Source organism: Cervus elaphus, chromosome 5 (assembly GCF_910594005.1).
Source record: "Cervus elaphus chromosome 5, mCerEla1.1, whole genome shotgun sequence".
Classification (NCBI taxonomy): domain Eukaryota; kingdom Metazoa; phylum Chordata; class Mammalia; order Artiodactyla; family Cervidae; genus Cervus; species Cervus elaphus.
In genome coordinates this window covers 29,657,139-29,675,758 of record NC_057819.1, presented here as the reverse complement: position 1 = coordinate 29,675,758, position 18,620 = coordinate 29,657,139, and the positions used below count along the sequence as shown (strand labels likewise).

Below are 18,620 nucleotides of genomic sequence, written 5' to 3'. Positions count from 1 at the left end.
TTGTTCTAACTTTAATGAGAATGAATTTGGTTTTATTTAATGTAATATTTGCAGTTAATTTATGTTACCCAGTTTTACCATGATTTAAATGTTTCCTGCACTTCACAGTTGACTCAGTTTTTATCTGAGTAGTTGATTTATTATGTTTTTCAACATTTATTAATATGAGCATACAGTTTTTCTCCTTTGAATATTCTAAGTTATTCTTATATTAATCCTCAAGTTTAAGAACTAAATCCATACTCTGTTAAGAAGTATTATATCGTTTAATCCACTGTTGGATGATATTTGATTAAATTTTACTTAGAATTTTTGCATTTCCCTCCATTTGTTAATGAAATTGGTCTTCATTTTTCATGTTTGATATTGGCATTTCAAAAAACTTGGACATAATACTTTTTCCCATTTATTAGAAATGTCTATATTTTCCAGTTTCATTGAGATGTAATTAACATGTAATATTGTGTATGTTTAAGACCTACAACATGTTCATTTGATATACTTGTATGTTGCAATATGGTTACCACTATGGGTTGGTTAATAGCCCCTTACTGTCAGATCATTCTACTACTTTTTTGTGGTGAGAACATTTAAGATCCACTCTTAGCAACCTCCAAGTATATGATACAGTTTTGCTAACTTTATTCATAAGATTTAGGCTAGCTTTTTTTTTTAATAAATTGAGCAAATATCTACCTTTTAAATCTTTTTTTTTTATAATTTCTTGTATAAAATTGAAATTATCATTCCTTAAAATCAAATAGAACTCTTCTATAAACTTCATGCCATTGCATCTTTTTTATTGATAAAGATTTGACAGTCTTTTCAATTTCTTCTGGTGTTATTAGTCTGTTCACTTTTTTATTCAAGCTTTATAATTTATGTTTTCCTAGTAAGGCATCCATGTCATTTAACCTTTCAGATTTAACTGGTATAGTGTTACCTAAAGCATATTTGCAGATGTGAAATCCATTTTTATCTGTGATTTTATCATTCCTGTGTATGTAAATTGTTGACCCTTCTCTATCTTTCCATTTTCTCCTCATCTCTCTTTCTCCCTCCTTTTCTGAGAACCAGCTCTTGGTTTTATTTCTGAATTCTAATTTTATGTTTGCATATATCTTTTATAGTTTTGTCTTTACTTGTTTTCACCTTATACTCTCTTGTTTTTTTGTTTTTTTTAATTTTTCTAGTTCTGTGGACTGAATTTATGGCTTATATATTTGCAGTACTTTTACATAGTAATAAGACAATTTAAAACTATTCACTTCCTACTGTGTGCAATCCACCACATACATGTACACATCCCCATTTTTACACATAGAACCCTTGTATTTTCCTGAGAATTACTCCACCTTATGTTGTCCTCTCTCTGAAATGTTCTCCTTTGTTTTACTCACTGTGTGGGTTTAAAATTCTCCATAGAGAATTTTGAGTGCTTAGAAATAAACATCCCTGAGTCAGTTAACATAAATATCTGTGGCTAGGTATGCCCAAATTCTCATGTTCACTGATAAATTTAATTTGAATGATCCTTGATGTTTCTTCAGCCACTGAACAAAATCATGTGGCCAATCTGAACAAAGGCACATGAATTCTACACTGTTAGCCCTCAAAATAGAGCAAGTATAGTTAAGTAGACATATTTTAAATATAGTAGGCCATATGACTTGGCTCTTGAGAGCATGGGATCTGAAGCTCAACTATCAAAACTGAAGCCTTTGCTCTACACTTAGTTGCTCTGTGGCTTTGCCCAGGTACTTAGCTTTTCTATATTTTATAATCTATAAAATGTCCACAATGACAGTATCAACCTTTTATGATTTTTGTGAGGATTAAATGAGTTAATATATATAGACCAATGTATATGTGTATGATGTATAATTATTAAAACATATTTTCATTATAAGGTAAAGCATGGATGTGTCCAAATGGGGATTTAAAGCTTTTACTCTGGGCCTGGGTTGTCTTCTGTTAAGCTAAAGTATAAGCCGGTAAGCACTGTTGGGTAGTTGTCATCTTATTAATTTTATTACCTTTCTCAACAAGCCCAGGCTCCCGTTGACACATGCAGAGCAAGGCCTTTCTTAAGATGCACGTTTACTTGTTGGCAGAGTTTCACGCCACCTTCAGGTCTGATCATTTTCAGGGCAGATTTAATTGACAGGGTTTTAGTTAGTATGAACTAGAAGCAGCCTGTCTTGCAAGGTTGGTTTATTTTTGTGGAAGGAAGGTGGTTGTCAGACAATTGTGTTTACAAGTGAATTTATTTCTTTGGTTTACTCCTCAGCAACCCTCCTATCTTCACAGTTTTTAAATTCCCACATGAGAAAGAAAATTTTGTCTACAATACCAGACTTGTTTGTTAAACATAAAAGGACATAAATCCTCCCTGGGTCCCCAGGGGTATGGTAGAGAAAGGGAGTGATCATTATAAACCACTTAGCGCTGTGTGCTCTGTATCATGTTTCCTTGAGAAAGTGATGTTTGATTGGCCCTTAATGTAGGTTTAGTAAATCCCTTAAATACTGATGTGAGCAATTGTGCACATTGGAAATTAATACCTGAGAGTATATTATAGGGTTTACCGTGTCTCTAGAAAGTCACCTGGGCATGTGTAGATTTCTGAACCTGAGATGATTCTGTTTTGTAATTTCACATTTATGGGTCCAACGTTGGTTGATTTTCTTTTCTTCTGCTCATTTGGCTGAGGTCCACAGATAATCTTTATCATTGTTTTCTCTTTTCCTTTTCTTCTTGATGTTTTGAACTGTGTTATATTGTATCAGCCGACCAGCTTATGCAATGAAGCCTATATTCCAAACATGGCATTCTATAAGAAAGAAGAATTATTTCAAATTATTGTGGAAGACAGTTGGATTGAATGCATTAGTCCTTTTCCAGCCATACTCATAAACAAGTTGGAGGAAAATACGGAATCAAGTGGCAGTGGTTTTTTTGTTTGTTTTGTTTTGTTTTTCTATTTTGAAGAAACCATCCCAGGTAGATTTTCACTGGCTCTGTTTTAGATGATTTGACTATAATTTAAATTTTTAAAATCCTGTTTGTAGCAAGAGAATTTACTGTTTTGACTCACACAATTAATGGTAGAATAATTGGATGAAATTTGTAGTTATATTGTCTTAGATTCCACTTTTGAAAAAAAAAAAAATTCCTAAAATGCCTAATCTACCGTGAAACAATTTGTAGCAAAACTTTGAAGTGCTACTATTTTTTTTTTTGAAGTGCTACTATTTTTAAGGCAAAAAACATAGCATTTTTTAGATGTTCATCTCATTTAACTTCATGGAATGCAAAACTATGTAGCTCTTTAAAACACAGTGATAAATGGATGCCTCAGACTTGTATGAGCTTGTGAAAATGAATTACCAACTATCTCACTGCAAATCCAGAAATTGTTATAAAGATTAGGGCTATGTGTTTTTTTGAACGCCATCAAATTCAGTAAAAAGTCTTCATGAAACAAGTAATAATATACTTGCCAGTCTTCTCTTATTTGCAGGACGGTGGTTTTTCTACAAGTTAGGTAAGGCAAAGTTTAAGACTTACTTGTTCCTTAATACATGCTTAACATTTATAATCTAGATATTTCCTAGTGTGCTTAAATACTCCTTTTAAATACTTTTAAAAGGCTTACTCATCAGATTAACACATATAGTGTGGTGGTTTTTTTTTGGCCGTGCCACATAGCATACCAGATCTTAGTTCCCTGAGCAGGAATCCAGCCCCTACCCCGGCGGTGGAAACACAGAGTCCTAACTACTCAGCCATTGGGGAAGTCCAGTGGTGTTTCTTTTTTAACAGAAATCAAAAGGAAATTATGTACAGCAAAATAGTTATGTGAGTTGTTAATTTTAAGTTCCTTATAAATGATATTCTTATCTCTTGAGATGTTTCTGTTAAAAAGTGTTAGTTGCTCAGTGGCATCTGACTCTCTGCAGCCCCATGGACTGTAACCTGCCAGGCTCCTCTGTCCTTGGAATTCTCCAGATAAGAATACTGGAGTGGATAGTCATCCCCTTCTCCGGGGGATCTTCCAAATGTTGCAGGCAGATTCTTTACCATCTGAGCCATCAGGGAAGTCCCCTTAGAAAGATAGTTATTTTGAAAATGGCTGGGGGAGGGATAATTCAGAAGGTTGGATTCACATGCTACTTTGATACTTTGATTATATAGATAATCAACAAGGACCTAGTGTATAACATAGGAAACTATACTCACCATCTTGTACTAACCTATCATGGAAAAGAATCTGAAAAAGAATAGATCTAGGTATTTATGTATAACTGAATCACTGCCCTGTACACTTGTAATTTACACAAGCATTGTAAACCAACTATATGCCAATAAAAACTAAATAATTTTTTTAAAAATCTGAAGTAATATTTTGATCTTATGAGTTCACCCAGCCAGCTGATTGAAAACGACTTCATAATTGCCAGGTCCAGGGAGAGCTGCTTGGTTTTCATCCTCCTTGGTCCTCTTTGGTGTGGGTGATCTGCCCACTTCTGCTTGGGTGGACCCTGTCCCCCCCTTTTCTCTTGATTCTGTGTCATCCATCACAGTGGTTTTCCTGCTGCTTCCCTGACGGCTCCTTTTCAGGCTGTTTTTGTTAAAAGTTCTTGCTTCCTGCCCACACTTGAGATGCTGTGGTTTCCTAGCATCCTCAGATGTGCTGGGATCCTGTGTCTATATTGCTCCCTCACTGAAACTCCCAACAGCCGCCCTGTAGGCTGCAAACTCAGGTGCCCGTGTGGGCAAGTGATGGAGATCAATGAAGATCTGGGTATTAAAAAAAAGTACCATAGAAACTACACAGGGGTTTTTAAAAACTGGAAGGAGGATGTCCCCTGGCCTAGCCTCCGTTTCCATGAAGGAGTGAAGGCCATCCTGACCTCAGGTAGTGAACGATCTATGTGTCTGACACACAGGTGCTGGGTGAGAGAAAGGCCCCTCCTCTCCGGGAGTGGATGCCAGTTCTGCAGACCTGACCCTGCAAGGAGTCACACCAGGGCAAAGAATACTTAGTATGACCAGATGTTCACGTTTGTTTTAAGGAAGCCTGAAATTCAGATTTTTCTGTGAAATGCAACTTTTTCAAATGGTGATTTGCAGGCAGGAAAAACCAACTATCTTATGATTTCATGTATAGGTGGAATCTTAAAAAAAATGATATAAATGAGCTTATTTCCTAAATGGAAATAGACTCACAGACATAGAGAACAGAATTATGGTTACCAAATGGAAAAGAGGGGGGGTGGGAAGGGGCAGGAAGGGGTGATGGGAGATAAGTCAGGAGGCTGGGATGAGCATACACACGACTGTGCGTAAAACACGTAAAACCACAAGGACTGATGGTAGAGCACAAGGAACTCTACCCAGCATATCGTAATAATCTATAATGGAAAAGCATCTGAATATATATATATATATATGTGTGTGTACATATATATAAAACTGAATCACTTTGCTGTACACTTGAAACTCTCAGGTTATAAAGTAACTATACTTCAATTAAAAATGAAAAAATACAGGTAGTGCCTAAAAGATTAATTAATTAAATGTTGGCCTAAATATTTTAAAGCAGTGTGAAGTGAAGTGAAGTCGCTCAGTCGTGTCCGACTCTTTGCGACCCCCCTGGACTTGTAGCCCACCAGGCTCCTCTGTCCATGGGATTTTCCAGGCAAGAATACTGGAGTGGGTTGCCATTTCCCTCTCCAACAGTGTAGAACCTCTTTACACTGTGCTTCCCTGTTTTCAACCCTGGTCTGAAAAATAACATTCTCACATTCGACCCTGGAATCCCAAGGTGGCCTCACCTACACCTGTCCTCCCAGCTTGAGCTCCGTCCTCTGCTCACAGACAACCAACCAGGCCCTGGGGTTCTTCTGTTACATCCTCAGGATTGTGCTTCTTGCTAGAATGCATTCCCCCACCTCTTCCCCTGGCAGCCCAGATGCTCCCTTGGAAGCCGAGCCTAATCTCACCGTGTAGGGTTTTCCTCACCCTGCCAGCATTCCACAGTGTTCCCTACGCACTCTCATTAGAGCAGACGCCAGTGTTTAATGGACCCTGAGCCCACAGGAGCTGTGGTTTCATATTTGCACCCTGAGAATCTAGCCCAGCACTTTGTACCAAGTCCGTGCTTCACAAATACTCACAGAATGATTGACCAGCCTGAAATCAGCTCTCTGCAAACTAGTCCTGGTGGTGACTTCTATCAGCTAGCTTCCCTCCCAAGCACAGAGCAAACATACTCTGTGAATAGCAGCTTTGTTCCACATGGAAACAATCTTGATATAAACATTACTCTTTGATCTAAAATGCTGGTTATCAACTTTTGTACCAGATAGGTCTGAAATAACCACCCAGTCTGTTTTACCCCCATCTTCTTCCCCTGTGCCCCACTTACTGGTCCCACCACACACTTAGAGCAGGCTCCTGGGATGGTTGTCCTGAGGAGGCTTATGCATTTGTAATTTATAACCCAGACTTGTCATGTGATAGAGCAGAAGTACTCTCTCCCTTTGGTATTTGAGTTTTCTTCACATTTATGCTTTCAAACTCTCAGGGTTATAGGTATGGGGTAAGGATGTGCCGGGTAGGGATGTGGGGCAAACTGTTAACGCTTTCGGCGCTGCTCAGGAACTGTTCCATTTCCCTTTTCTCAAAACATCCCTGTGAGTCAGATTGCACTACCCTAATTTAAGGACAAGAAAAATGAGGCTGGAACAGGTATAGTTACCATTAGAGAGTTGTGGCTAATTATTTAGAATAGAATTTATAAGTATAATTGGTTTCTTATGCACTTTGTCCTTTTCCAACATTTTTTTCTTCTGTAAATTCTATACTATGCAAAATATATTAATTTTTATTGTCTGGTACATACTGGTTTTAGACTTTCTAAAAAAAAAATCTACCAATAGTTTTCATCCATGCCAGACCTCCCGTAAGAAAAATTTGGCAACGTGCTAAGAATTCTGAAATGCATCATAACAATGATCCTCTGTTTATATATGCAGTTGTTTAAAAATAGATATAAAGGTCTACATGCTATGTAAAGTTGAAATAACAACCGTAATTTATATTAAAATAATGCATTTAAGTGAATAGATACACATGCCCAGTTGCACAAAGAAATAAAATGAAGTAGTCAGATGTTTGTATCTTTTAAATAACAGACTCATTGTGTATATGATAGCTATGGTAATAGACTAAATGGGTATGTCTAATTGTTTTCATCGTGATGCAGAGTGTAAGCCATGTTCCTGTTAGTGGTTTGATTCTCTAGAATAGTAACTCTTGTTCCAAAGCATAGACACTCCCTTTATTTGATAGTTGAGTGTCTAGAAAATTGGGCTTAAACTAAACCTTTGAAACATATTTGCATATATATGTGAGACAGTATTATGTTCCAGATTCAGATGGACAATAGCAAGAATGTCGCTTATGTGAATGTCCAGTGAGCTGTTTAAAAGGCCTGAAGGGCCTTTTGAAGCCATTTTAAGGGTTCTCCTGTGTTGGGTGTCCAAGGACCTTGCCCTCCTCATCTGCCATCATTGAGACAGCCTAAAATGCCTCTACACATTTCTGGAACATTCTGTAAGGCAACTCTGCTCTCTATGAGTACCACTGATCAAAACCTTCAAACCCAAGGTAACAGTGGTTAGAAAAATATAAGCCATTCACTGCTTAGGTTTAAGATGTCATATGTAATGCAGTGTAAACTAGAACCACAAGAGGATTGATTCCTTTCTTCAAGAGTTTTACAGCCTAGCCAACTAGATGGATCACTTGCATATATGTAGTTAAATGTTGAAAATATGTGTTTGACGGAAAGAGAAAGATGTCTGTGAGCTGAGGACACACAGAAAGGTCTCACAGAGGCAGTGTAGTATGCAGTGAGATTTGGAGAATACCTATATAATGAAGAGGCTCTAGAAAAGCTTGGACACAGATGAGGATAGGGAGCAAGGAGTCTGACCAGGTGAAGGAGTTACTGCTGGAAAGTGTTGGACAGTAATCATGGAAATCAAGAGTAGAGCAAAACTGTTATATCCAAATGAAAATTAAACTGAATAATTCATGAACTGAATATCAGATACGGTTGCTACATACAAAATATCTAAGTTTGATGTGGCTGTTTAGTGAATTTGGAGCTCCTTACCAACAAGACTGGAGGGCTTAGAATAGAAGACTCATATTTCTTTAATTGAGAATGCTTTTTCAGTTGTGCCTCATCTTTGGCATATTTTATTCTATTTACACAGTTAAATTTGAGATGCACTCACTCCCTCGAATTCCTAAAATAACAGATCATGGTTTTATGTCTCTTTTCTCCTGGTCTCTTGCAGGTATGATTTTGTAGAGGTTGAAGAACCAAGTGATGGAACCATTTTAGGGCGCTGGTGTGGGTCTGGCAGTGTGCCAGGCAAGCAAATTTCTAAAGGAAATCAAATCAGGATCAGATTTGTATCTGATGAGTATTTTCCCTCGGAGCCCGGGTTCTGCATCCACTACAACATTGTCATGCCAGTAAGTACCACTTAGAGATGCCCCTGTGTATACAGATCAGACTTGCTTATTTCTTTTTCCCCTCTTAAACATGAGATTAAGGAAAACCAAGAACCAAAAACCTTCTCTAGCTTGATGTTTTTTTCATAAGTGTCACTATAGTTATCACAAATAACTTGCGTGTTGTCACTTTAAATCATTAGTGTCTATATTGCCTCAAAAGTCGGTGTTTTTATGTGATGTTTTACTTTTTCTCCCCCGTTAAGGTGACATCGTTCTTTCTACTCCTTTCCATACCCACTAAAAGTTGATGTTTTCGGTGGGTTCCTTATAAATACGTGCATGACATTTTTCATCTTTTTTTTTTTTGAAAATGGTAAACTCCCTAGTGCCTCAATAGTAAAGAACCCATCTGCCAACCCAGGAGATGCAGGTTCATTCTTGTGTTGGAAAGATCTCCTGAAGAGGGAAATGGGAACCCACTCCAGTGTTCTCGCCTGGGAAATCCCCATAGACAGAGGAGCCTGGTGGGCTACAGTCCACGGGCACACACAAGAGTCACACACGACTTAGCAGCTGAGCAACAACAAAACGTGTTAAATATTCTTTTCAAATCAAAGTTTGAGTAAAATATATTTTTAAAAGCAGTAATCTCAATTTTCCTACTTATCTTAATGTTTATCCTGCTTAAATAATATTTATGTCCTTTGTGCCCCAAAAAGGAAGTTTCAAAATTCTTACAGGAATTTAAGAAATCTGTTTTCTCTGAGTGTAATTATTACTCTTTTCATTTGTGTCACAATTTCTCGTACCCTTTATTTTATGTATTATTGTAAATATTTGTATCTATGTATTGCTGTTTAACAAAAGTGTTGAAATCATTTTGGCTATTTTTATCCCATTCTACTTATGTCCCCTAGTATACTACTCAAATATGTTCAGTATCACCACTTAAAACAATATAAAATTGATATTGTTAATGGTTTTGACAGATTTAGCAAATCATTGCACACTGGGAGCACAGTATGGTGTGAACTACATGCGTTAATTGATATGTATATCCCAACTGTTTATAAAAGAATGTACCTAGCACACCAGCAATTCATGAGGTAATTTAGAAAATATAGAATCAATATTTTGCTTAATATATTTGTATTATAACATTAAACAGAAGTTTCCCTTTTTGATTACCCACACTCAATTCTGTGAAATACTATTTAAGCCACTGATTAAATTGTGAAATTGTTATTTGAGATCCATCTGAAAAGAAATAACAAAATTTAAATTAAAGCTGGAAAGTGATAATTTTATTTATTTAGTAGCAGAATTGTTTATTGCGTGCAATTTAAGATAAGGGAGATATTTCTAAAATATATGTTATGAATTTTATATGGTGACTTTTGATCGATCTCCTTATATAGATTATTTAAGATATCTTTACCTTAAATATATATTAGCTTTAATAAAATTTAATAATTTCATCTATAAAAGTGTTAATGGTAGACAAAGATGAACTTATCTAAAAACACATTGATACTGTGATTATTTTTTTGAATGAAACCACTAAGTATTTGTTTATCATCCTTTCGCAGTACTCTGCTTCACAGAATTAGTGAGTTAATATTTGTTTTAAGTCTATAATAGCCTTAGAAGCCATGGCTACACTTTCACAAAGTTATGCAGTACATATTTTCAGTTTGGGTTTTAGCACAGCTTATGTTTTTAAATATTTAAATATAAAACAATCAAATTTTACTATAAAACATAATGATAGATCTTGAATCATATAAAAGATTTTATTTACCCCAAACCTGTAACAAAAATAAACTTAAAACTGAGAAGTTGTGTTTTAAATCAGCTAGCATCTTCATATTATGTTGATAGCAACCTATTATCATCCCACAGAATAAGACATGAAAGTGAAAACCTATGTAGGCCAACACCAAGAGTTGTTTTTTTCTGATTTTTATGGTCTCGTGAGTTATCTGGTTGTGTAACCCATGCAGTTGTGTGGAGGAAATTAAATATATAAAGACACAAACAGGAAATGTACAATGCCTCGTTTAGTCCCAGCCCCGTTAGAGTTTTTCAGTAAGTGGCTGGGCACGGAATTGACCATGCCGCTCAGTCACCCCAGCTTAACTTGACAGCAGGTTCACTGACACCTGTGTTTCTATGTGAAAGTGTATGTCAGATTCCTGAGCCTGGAGATGAGACAAAGACATGCAGATGATCTTCTGTAAGTACCACCCATCCTCTGGACCAGAAAGGGTCTTGCCCCCTGAATTTGACTCATTACCAGAAATTCACTGTGACTAACACCAGAACTTCATCTGTGAGATTCTGGGTGGAAAGGGTATCAATCACTGATCGCATCATCAAAAGTAAACTCAGTGCATTTTTATATCATTATTGAAATAGCTGGATGAATTGTAAATATGGACTTTAGGGGCTGGGGGTTGACAAACTTCCTGGGCTCTGTTGAGCTCTGTCTTTCTTGGTGTCTAAGTTGCCCAGTGATGGCTGCCTGGGAAAAACAGCACAGGAGCCCTTATTCCAGTTTGCTTTCTGCTTAGAAAGCCAGCAAGCTAGGGACAGAGAAACGAGAGAACAGGACAGTGATTCCAGCATTGCCTTATGTGATGTGATTTCAATCTTGCCAGGTTGCTCTCTGGAGTGATCATTAGTATATGAATTGTACCATGTCACAAGCTTTCTTTCAGGTTTAAGTTTACTCTGACAGTTTGTTTATCTGCCATTCCTTCATTTGTCCTTTGTCCTACTTGCATGCACCCATCTCTCTTCCCATGCAGCCACACCCATTCTGCTCTCAATAACTGCCTGAAGTTGCTAGGTGAAAATTTGACAAGTAATTTTGCTTTGCAGCCTCACGGAGTGTTTTGAATTATCACCATGCATCACTAACTGCACCCCTCCCTGCCCGTCCCTCTGCCCCCTTGCATCCTTGCCAACAGGACAGCATCCATCAATCTTATCTGTGTCTCAGTGAAGGAAAGCCTCAGGGGGAAAGCTTGCCTTTTGGAGCATAGGCTTTAAAGTTCTGTGGCATTTGCTCAGGGGCAAGTGCTCCTCTGAACTCCTGGATCATCGCTCATACTTTTTTTTCTTCTTTTTTGGCCAGAGATAAACTTCGTAATTAGCTCCCCCAGCTCCCCAGAAGCCATAGTCCCACTGACTGCAAACTCATCAGTGCAAGGTAGAGCCAAGGGGCCCCTGGCCTGACGGCTTCTTAGTTTTATACTGAAGACATGATGTTCAGCACAGGTCCTGAGTGGGCTTTGAACTTCGTGCCTTGAGGTTTGTCGTTGTGCGGCTGCTCAGTGGTACCTCATCCTCCATTGCCCCTGGAGGGTATCTGAGCCCAGGGAGCTGCCTCATTCACTGTATGTTGCACAGTAGTGATGACTCACAAACCAGAAAACTGAACAATCAAGTAATGACACCACATATTCTCCTTGGCCTGGCGTATTATGTTCTATTGCCAAGGATCATGATGCTTGCCCTCCTTAAAGAATGGAATTGGCATCTTCTTTTTTGGTTGGAGACTAGACATCCAAGTAGTTAAATTAGTGCCTACTTATGATGCCATGTTCATTGATGTCCATAACCATCTTTCCTGCTTTTTAATAATTATCTGAATCAATATTTTGCATCTTTTCATACATCGAAAAACTGTTGAGTATGATAGCACTTTTTCTGGGATAATTATAAAGAAAATTTATTTTAATATCTTTTGTATTTAACAAATAAGACTGAACTCTGCAATCCTTTTTTGGGAGCTTGAATGAATATTTGATTCTAGTCAGCCTTTAAAATTCCGTGGCTCTGATCACCGTACATCTTAGCAGGAGAGTTTTAATGCATTAGTTAAAATTCTCGGAAGCAGTTATTGTCACACATATTTCCATTAACAATTTTGCTTACCTTTGTAAGATGATTCACCCACTCTTTTTCGCTCCACTAGTGAATGAGAGCATATAGTGAAACAAGGGATCCCTTACTATTGTGAACAAAGTGATGCTGGTCTGGGTCTCCAACCTTGTAGGCAGATTCTTTACCATCTGAGCCACGAGGGGAGTCCTTAGTGTATTTTACATATATTGTATATAGATATTGTTTCCTTTGTAATATTATACTTCCAATACCTTTTTCTTGATTCCCAGGTACCTTAGACTAAGACATAAATAAAATTCATCTTCCCATTTTGCTCTTTCAAGTAGATATTGTAGACTAAGTGTTAGTTTAAGAAAAAACTTAGCATAAGATATTTACCTGAAATTACATGGCTAGTTAATAGCTTAAAAAGTACTAACAGATTGACTACACACATTAAAAATTTTAGCATTTTCATGCAGTCTTTGAGCATTATTTATGGAAATGTATATTCTCCAGTCATGCTCCATTAATAAGCAATGGAAAAGAAAACCAGGGCAAAGGATATATATTCAGCTTTCCAATGGTGCATAAGGAGTTAATAATGTCTTTGATTTTTGTTTCCTTTATGCTAGAAGAGAGGGAAAAAAGGCCCGGTAGATTAGCAGTGAGAGATTGTTTGGGAAGAAATGAAGCAAAACTGAAATAAAACAGTGCAAGCTTGTTTCTGTTTGGAGGCCACACACATTGAGAACCAGTGCACATTTCAGATCTCTTAGAAAGAAAAGAAAATTTCTTGTTTAATTTTGGAGTAATTTATAATAGAGTATGTATGTTTTACTGTGTGTACTGTAGTATAAGCACCATTATTTTAAAATGTTAAACCTACAAAGGCTGAAAAATAACATCTTTTCTCATATCAAAAACTTTGTTAAAAGTTTTATTTTTTAAAAAATCTTGGCCTTAATGTAAAATATGTATCATATTTTTTGTTATCCAAAACACAATATTTATTGTTAAAATATATATTTGTTGGGCAGTTACATCACAAAACCATACTTGTTTTTGAAACAAAATGCACAGATCTAGATCTGAATATTTTTAATGGTTTTATTTATATATAGAGCTATTCTTCTTGAGGATAATATTACTTGTAATCCATACTTTTTTAATGGTTCTGAGTTTTGAGGACTCTTTTTCTCCAATCTGGTTAATATTTTGAAGGGTGATTAAGCTACTGCTTTTTTCTTTCAAAATGGCTTTATTGAATATTATGTTTTGAAGAGTTTTAATCTAAGCATTCTGATCCGAAGTGGTAACAGTATTTTCAACAGTTTATTTGCTCTCTTTTTCAATTTAATGACTGGATCAGTTTAGATTAAAAAAAAAAATAGATATTAGAGCTGCTACCATACCACTTGACACCATATAATTTTTCAAATTATTTATTTGTTTATTTGGCCACTTTGGGTCTTAGTTGTGGCACACGGGCTCCTCATTGTATCATGCAGGATCTTTTGTTGTGGTGGCACACTCTAGTTGTGGCTCACAGGCTTAGGCTTAGTAGTTGTGGCGCCTGGGTTTAGTCGCCCCATGGCACATGGGATCTTAGTTCCTTGACCAGTTATCAAACCCACGTCTCCTGCATTGCAAGATGGATTCTTAACCACTGGACCACCTGGGAAGTCCCCTTGACTCCATCTATGTTGATCTTCTTTCCTTTATTGTCTGAAAAGAGGAGGGTGGAATTATGAATGAACTGAAGACTCCTTTAATCCAATCCCATGCAACTCATCTTCCTTTAGGTTGCTTCCAAATTTGTTCCATTGTTAGTATGATTTTAATTGTAATTTTCTTAAATTACCAAAGGTTATGGTTTAATCTTTTTACATGTTTATTGAAATACAGTCGATTTATAGTGTTGTGTTAATTTCTTCTGTCCAGCAAAGTGATTCAGCTATACATATCTGTATAGATATAGATAGATAGAGATATATTCTTTTCTTATGTAATCTTTTGCGTTATGGTTTATCACAGTATATTGAATCTAGTTCCCTGTGTTACTTTTTCTTTTTTAATATGCGTAACTGGCACCTGTTGGATATCACACACGTTTTATTCTTACTAGTAAAGTTATACCCAGAGATGAATGTATGTGAGAGAATGAGTGTAAGTATGACGGCCACTTGCAACCCAATATGTGCTGTCCTGACCCGATGAGCTTTCCTGTGAAGTACACGTGGGAAGTGAAGGGGCCATGGATTGGGAGCAGAGGGTGTGTGGTTTCCACCGGGCGGGCTCAGAGGACACGTGAGGCCTGAGGGGCCATTGAGGAATGCATGACTGATCACCAAAGGAGTTATTAATTATGCAGGCTGAGGGGGACAGAGCCACTCAGTGAATATTGGCCTCGGGGGCAAGAAAGAAGGAGGGAGGAAATGTTTTCCACCCCTTCTGGATATGCCGGTAGGTTTATCACTATTATGATCTTGTTAAGAAGAGTCTTACCTGAAGGCCAGATTTGCTTTTATGTTGTTCAGTTTAAGAAAAATCCCAGCTAACTCTCAAACAAGGCATCAGATTCATTGGTTCAGTTTCTCAGGGGAAGAAAAAAAAAATAATAGTATCCTAACACAAGTCCCATAGGAGAGAAAATGTCAAAATGTATTCAAGATTTTTAAGAATCATAAATCTTCATAACAAACTGCATTGCATTCCTGTGTTATTATATTAAACTGATGTGAACAAATAAAATTTAGGTTTAAACCTTTTAAAATTAAATTTTATTTACCTTAAGAGAGAATTAAGAGAAAAATGTGTTCTTAGAATTCTTTTTTGTAGCAAAGAATGCGAGAAGTATTTTAAGTATAATATGTCTACACTAGAGTCTGAAACACATTGGAATGATTTGATTTTTATTAAAATATACAACTTACTTGTATATTTATGCAGGGAGTCTTGAGGTGACAGTGTTTTTTTGCATCAAAGAAATTATACAATTGCTGCAGAGACTAAACTCTTACTTGGCTAAGAGCTGTTAAATATATTTTTCCACCCACCCTCCAACCCTTGGACACAGAGCTCCCTTTCACATGAAGAGTATGGGCCGTCTTCCATTTTTGCTGATGTTTTTTGTTCCAGTTAATTCCAAGCTATCTAAGAAAGAATCTCACAGATAGAATGATTTGTAGTTGGAAAGAAAAAGGCAGTTGCTAAAACTGCAGAAATGGTAAAAGGCAGGCAGATCAGTTTAAGTTGATATACCCAAGTCGGTTATAAATTAGAATTTAGACTAATTGAAAGTTTGGAGTTTGATTCGTATTTTTACATCAAAAGCCACAAAGATTTAAAATACGTGTAAATCTATTGCTGATTCATGTCAATGTATGACAAAACCCACTGAAAAAATAAATAAATAAAAAAAATAAATAAATAAAAGTTAGGGTCAAAACAGCAACCTAAATCCAATGGAGAGAATTGCTCTCTAGAAGTAAGTTTGTCACCATTTAAAATGATAAAATAGATATGTTTTCTTCAATATCCCCATCCATGTTCCTGATAACTTTTTCTTTTAGCATTTATTGAAGAATATGTGATAAGATATTTTGGTATGAGAAAATTCAGAGATGTATATGGAATTCCCATGTGTCTCTTAAGAGCCTCACTTACTTTGGAGAAGAAATACATACTGTACAATATTTGTATATTTGTACAAAATATACCTGTACAAGTATTTGTGTGTGTCAATATGTCCTACAAGTAGCTGGAAAGATTTTGAGAAGGAAGAGAAGCAATTGTTGAGAGGAGAGGATATCACAACTCTTAAAGAAAACAAAACCAAACAAACCAGCAAACAAACAAAAATCTGGGAATTATCTAGCATAAATTTGATAGCAACTATATAATAAATATCTCTCAAGAACTTATTAAAAATGTATATTATCAGATGTCAGGGATTATCTGAAAAAGAGAATTATCTGCATTTTTATCAGTGTGCTTAGAAATTCTGATCCAAGACGATCTAACACTGAATTAGGGGGAAGAATATGCTCTGAATCACAAACTGAGAAGGATACAGAGAGTTTTACTACAAGATGTTGGGGAAATACATTTTTATATTCAAACAAGCAGGAATATTTTATGGGTAGACTGGAGACTCTGCTTGCCTATTTTATAGCTAACATGCCCATGTGTTCTCTATTTTTCAGGATTTCAAAAAGGAGTGAAATTTTTCTCTTAGAATTAGACGGATATATTTCAATTTTTTTCAAATTATTCCAGTGAAAAATTTTTTTTCATCATTTCAGTTTGTAGTACTTGCATTTATTATACCAACTTTTCTGAGCTTCTGATTAAAACCTATCAAGTTTGTCAACTGTCGGTTTCTGTTATGCCTGGAGCTACGATGCATGACCACCTGCCATCTTTTCTGGGTTAACGCTAGCTTGTCTGATCATTTGCAGATGGTGAAGGTCCAGCACCAAGGCACTGTTCCCGACTACATATTTTGTTCTCGGGTGTGATGAGGGTGATGAGACACTGTCAGTTAAACAAGACTGTCCCAACTATCAAGAGACGTTCTTTCATTCTTCCCATACACTTTGACATGCAATCTTAATTTTGTCAGAGTTACAGTTGCTTTTTATCTTTAAAAAGCAGCTCTTCTTGGGCTAGTTACACACTCGGCAGTTGCCACGCCCCTTTTCTCTACCCAGCTGTTGTCCTTTGGAAGCAGATGCTGCTGGTTCCTTTAAGTCAGCAGCTCCCAACCTTTTTGGGACCAGGGACCAGTTTCATGGAAGACAATTTTTGCACAGACCATGGAGTGGGGGATGGTTTCAGAGTGATTCAAGCACATTATATTGTATTTATTTATTTATTTTTGACTGTGCTGTCTTCCTTACTACTTGCAGGCTTTCTCAAGTTGCAGAGAGTGGAGGCTCTTCTCTAGTTGCAGTGTGCAGGCTTCTCATTGAAGTGGTTTCTCCTGTTGCAGAGCACGGATTCTAGGCATGGGTACTTCAGTAGTTGTAGCACTCGGGCTTAGTCCCTCCGTGGCATGTGGGACCTTCCCAGACCAGGAATTGAACCTGTCTCCCCTGCATTGGCAGGCAAATTCTTATCCACTGCACCAGCAGGGAAGTCCCAAGCACGTTACATTTACTGTGCACTTTATTTCTGTTATTATTAGATCAGCTCCACTTCAGATCATCAGGCATTAGATCCTGGTTTTAAGTGACGCTCTTAGAATTGACTGACCTTCAGGTCATCGGCTTTTGTTGCTACTTCTTGCTTCTTTGGTTTAAAGAAGTGTCTGTGGACCTCATTGACTTCATGTTCTAAAGGTGAGGCCTGCACACTCTTTCACCCTCCTGCTTTCACACCTGTGGACACCTCCCGTCCCCTTCCCCCCATCCTGCTACCCTCTGTTGGATCCTAACTATATCCAGATCCAGATGCATTGTGTACATCATGGTAGCCATGCAATCCTTTCTCACAGCTAAGCCATGAAGTATGCTGTGACAACATCTCCTTTCTTGCCCTGTTTTGTTTTGTTTTCCTTACAGTTGTATCGGTTGGGGATTTGCTTATCTTTCTATATATTTATCACTGATTCATCCCCAAGTCATTCCTCAAATTTTGTGAATCTGCTCTCTGTGTAGTCAGATGCATTAAGTTTCCTAATAAATTCACCTTCCAGAAGAAATCCCTGCAGGAACAGTCGGTCAGCTTCCCTGTGGGCTGGCTGCCCTTTACCTGCTGCCCAGCCATCATCCTTGGAGCTTTGCCTCCACCGCCGTCCTGAGCCTTCCCTCTGCTGTTGTCTTGAATTAGATCCCTTGTTTGCCGGATCTTTTGTCTTCCTCTCTTTTAGTTTACTTCCTTATTTGGGAAGGGAGTAAAAGCCCCATGAATTTACTGAGAAAAAGGAGTATCATAGAGAAAGTTTTTGTGATCTTGCGTAACTGAAAATGCCTTGGTTTAACCCTCCAACGTGAATTCTTGGCTCAGACTAGAATCTGAGTTGACCACTTTGAAGCTGACTGGACATTCTGTGCATGTGATGGGCTTGCTGACAAAGGTGTTTACTGTCTTAGTGAGCTGGCAGGGTCAGTTCCTTGAAAACCCCCAGATTCCCCTTGTCTCTTCGCTAAGGAGTCCTGGCTGCCAGGTCTCTGGACTCAGAGCTG

The 18,620-nt window shown here is 37.3% G+C and overlaps 1 protein-coding gene across 2 annotated transcripts in view; it reads left to right on the top strand.

Annotated features, from left to right (window-relative positions):
• Positions 1 to 18,620, top strand: part of PDGFC (platelet derived growth factor C) — a 242,579-nt gene that overhangs the window by 178,159 nt on the left and 45,800 nt on the right. For both annotated transcript variants that reach the window (XM_043902279.1, XM_043902280.1), the window contains one exon: positions 8,376 to 8,556. In XM_043902279.1, coding sequence (XP_043758214.1) covers positions 8,376 to 8,556 — 181 coding nt within the window. The remainder of the gene's footprint in view (positions 1 to 8,375; positions 8,557 to 18,620) is intronic.